The 4,032-nt window shown below is 35.3% G+C and overlaps 1 protein-coding gene across 1 annotated transcript in view; it reads left to right on the top strand.

Moving 5' to 3' along the window:
• The window catches only part of LOC104162478 (chromodomain-helicase-DNA-binding protein 9-like), a 91,783-nt gene that overhangs the window by 61,690 nt on the left and 26,061 nt on the right, over positions 1-4,032 (top strand). Inside the window, 4 exon segments of the mRNA XM_009701210.1 lie at positions 1-38; positions 554-809; positions 1,668-1,878; positions 3,976-4,028. The exon segment at positions 1-38 is cut by the window's left edge and continues 10 nt beyond it. Coding sequence (XP_009699512.1) covers positions 1-38; positions 554-809; positions 1,668-1,878; positions 3,976-4,028 — 558 coding nt within the window.

The following is a 4,032-nucleotide window of genomic DNA, read 5'->3' as shown; positions in this document are numbered from 1 at the left end:
TCATGCAAGAATTTGGAGACCTTAAAACAGAAGAACAGGTATTGCATGCTGGAGAAGTTCATTTTGAGCTTCAGTGTGTGTAAGAGTCGATTCCTTGAAGGAAAAACTTTTGTTTTGGATAGTAACTGTTACTGCTCCCCACCGTCCCCTTCACTCCTCACATACCACCTATGAGTTCTTTTGTTACGCAATTTCTCTAAATTGTGCAGGCAGAAGTCAGTTAAGCACGATAGTTTATGTTAAAGAATTATTTTTACACTTTTGGGTCAGTTTTGGAAACTTGGCAAATAAATGGAATAATAAAATTTGAAGTTCTCTGGCTTTGTAGGCAGGGTCTTTGCAGACAAGTGCTAAAAAGGTATTCTTTTTTGGTTTTGGAGTACTTAAAACATTCTTTAGTAATTTGGGGTCAAAAATAAAACCATATTCCGTCTGGAAAATATTTTATATAAGTCTAGGAAAAGAAATCAGTGATACGGAGTTCAAAAATTTTTTAATTAAACTACACTAGTACTTTTTCATATTCCAACCAACTATTGTGTGTTTCATTTAGGTTCAGAAACTACAAGCTATTCTGAAACCCATGATGCTCAGACGGTTAAAGGAAGATGTAGAAAAAAAGCTGGCTCCTAAGGAGGAAACTATAATTGAAGTAGAACTAACTAATATTCAGAAGAAATATTACCGAGCAATTTTGGAGAAAAATTTTGCTTTCTTATCCAAAGGAGCAGGGCAAGCAAATGTACCCAATTTGGTTAACACTATGATGGAACTCAGAAAGTGTTGTAATCACCCTTATCTCATCAAAGGTAAATACATGATAAAGACTGATTCTGGTTTGGTTTGTTTTTTTTTTTAAGTTTTGTACTTTTGTTTAAATTATGTGAGAACTTTTATTGTATTTCTTTGATGTTTTTGTCAGACTGTCCAAGGATTGGATTAGGTGGGAGCATTTTTTTTGATACATCTAAAGCAAAGTTGTGAGGCAGTTGTGTATTGAGGCATGCAATGTGAACTTGTTGTTTTGTAGGATTTCACAGAAAAATTAGAAGCAATTAATCTCATGGAAACATTACATCTCTTTAAAAGCAATATGAAGAAGAACTTCGAGAGCTAACTTTTAAAATTAATGCTTCTTGCAAGTGATGTTGGTCAGTGTCAGTCTTCATTGCTTTTCTCAGTTTTATAACTAACCTAGATGTTTTTCCTGCTTGCAGGAAAATACCAAAAACTTTAAAGAGGTTAAAGTGTATTATTTCAGTCATAGTGGGACTTCAGAAAAGGTCTTCAAAATACTGTTTTTAAGACTCATATCATATGCAAAATGTCACAGAGACAAAAGAACTTGCATATTTTTTTTGGTTGTTTTTTTACACAACACTTCCAAATAAGTATTTTCATTTCCGCAATTTTGAAGGGGTTCACCTCATTCTGGATGTTTTTTTTCTGTGGTGTTCTGATTAAAAATTTAAGACTGGTTTTCAAAGAGTATAGAAATAGATGTTCTTACTAGACTTTAGGTCCATCCAGAACTTTGTTCTGTCTCCAGCGGTGGCTAATGGGAGATATTTAGAGTATGAGCACTGATTTTGGTAACTTAGTCTTGCTTCTATACGGAGATACTTGTGTAGATACACCCATAGATATGGAAATACATTCTTTGATAGGTGCTGAAGAGAAAATCCTTGGAGAGTTTAAAGAAACATACAGCCCAAGTGCTCCTGACTTCCATCTGCAAGCAATGATCCAGTCTGCTGGAAAATTGGTTCTTATTGATAAACTTCTTCCAAAAATGAAAGCAGGAGGCCACAAGGTCCTTATCTTCTCTCAAATGGTGCGTTGCCTTGATATTTTGGAGGATTACCTTATACATAAAAGGTAAGATACAGTGTATTCTGTCTTCTGCAGTATATTGTTCTCAGTGAACATATCGTTGAATGTTAGTGCAGGATTGATGATTACAGCATACCAAAGACAGGAATTCTTTTCTTTTTACTAGTCACTGTGTAACTCGCTGTGTACTGTGATGGCTTATCATTTATTCACCAACAAATGAAGCACTTCAGAGCACAACTAAAGCGAGGTTGTTGAGTAAACCACGTGCTTTCAGCTTGTTGCCTTTTCTGTTAAGTGTTCTTGTATGTATGTAGTGTTTACACCTTGCCTGTCAGAAACCAAGTAAGTCCAAGCTCAGCATTGCTCATCCAAACCCCAGGAAGCACAGAATGTGTTCTTTTATTTGCATCATGTTGAACTTGGACCAGATAGGGGTAATGCAGCTCCTTACTCCCAACAGAATATAAGTCCAAAGTGGTAAACAACTGGAGGTTTGATTTTTATTAATGTAAAAATAAAAATGTGCTTCCTGTTTTTCCTAAATTATTACTGCTTTGAGTTTTGCAGCAGAACTGAACTGCCAGCCATAAAGCAGCTCCTCAGATCAGCTTTTGCTGTCACATGTAATAACACCCTTTGATTATACTATTGACTCCGCGGAAACTAAGAGCTTATTTAGGCACATGACTGAATATTATGCATAAAGCCTTAGCACATAAAAGCTAACCTTAAACTTGGTTACAATCAGTAGTTGCTACATCAACCTGAAAAACTATAAAAAGGTATAGTTCTGGTTGTTTTAATAATCCGTTTGTTGGAATGTACATACTGCTTTGAGGTGTATATTTGCCAGTGAACTACACAGCAATGTAGAGTTAACATGTAAAAAAATAAAAATCAGTAAAAATGTCAAGGTTTCCTGCGATGGATACTGGACTGTATATTGAAAATCATTAGTAAATTATATTAATACCTCTTTTTGTGATAATTTTATGTAACTTCTATGCTTCAGTGTTTGCTGAGAGCTCAACAGTTTGTATGTTTTATTTTAATAGACTAGTTTTAACTTCATAGTAATACTTCTAATCCAGTATGGAAAATATTCCTTTTCCTGTAATGATGTAATATCTAGATTAGTGCTTCACATCTACAGGTAGAATCTTCTGAAATCCATAGAAGCTAAAACTTACTCTATGCTACCATTTGATTAGAAATGTTAACAGTGCACACATGATCAGACTTAATACTTAACAGAATTCATGACTGTAGGACATGGCAGCCTACCAAAATGCCTGTGGTCCTGTGGATTATATGTTGTGTCATTTTATAGCTGATTGGAAGAAAAACGGTTGCGAGGCTTTTTGACTAGTAGATACACATTCAGCATCTTACTCCATTTAGAACATACAGAAGTATTTATTCCCTTTTTAAGCATTTCACTTGATTTCAGAACTTTCATAGGAATCTTTGTAATTATCAAAGGTAACAGAAATGACAGTTTTGCTTCAGGCTTTTAAATTTGCTGGGTTTAGTTTAGGAAGCCCTGGATTCATTGATGCCTTGATAAAGGCTGTTAGAGGTGCTCTCCTGTCATTTTTATTCCTTTTTTCTTATTCTTGACAGAATCAATATGCAGTTAGTTCAATGATAGCTCACCGAGTACCGCTTTCTGCTGATTACTTGGTTACCCCTAACATGTTCAGACAACTTGGTATATAATACAAAAGTACACTGTCTTCCTTCTGTGACCCTAGGCAGGGATCCAAGCATAGTAGCATATGAAAAACTTTAAGTGTCCACATGGGACTTAAGGTTATGGTGTGTTTTTGTGCGACTAAGTGCCATGGTAATACGTGTTTCCTGGTATGTCTAACCAGGTACTTGCTTTAATGACAAAGTTCAGAAGAACTTGTCTCGAAATGCTCAGTGTTTGGACTTGCTGATATGTATTAGTACTACAGATGTGTGAGATTTGTTGTGATTCCTGGTTGTGCTACCCACTGATAATCAAAGTTAGTTTATATCACTTTTATTCACTGTAAAGAATAAAAATGCAAGCAGGAGATCTGTTCTAATTCTCCTTTAAATTATGGGAAATTTTGTAATGATTTCTGTGTTCGTATCTGTGCCAATTTCCAGATACTTATATGAACGAATTGATGGGCGAGTACGAGGGAATCTCAGACAAGCTGCTAT

This window comes from Cariama cristata, unplaced genomic scaffold (genome assembly GCF_000690535.1).
Source record: "Cariama cristata isolate BGI_N322 unplaced genomic scaffold, ASM69053v1 scaffold12585, whole genome shotgun sequence".
NCBI lineage: Eukaryota > Metazoa > Chordata > Aves > Cariamiformes > Cariamidae > Cariama > Cariama cristata.
This window is presented reverse-complemented; position numbering and strand designations above follow the sequence as displayed.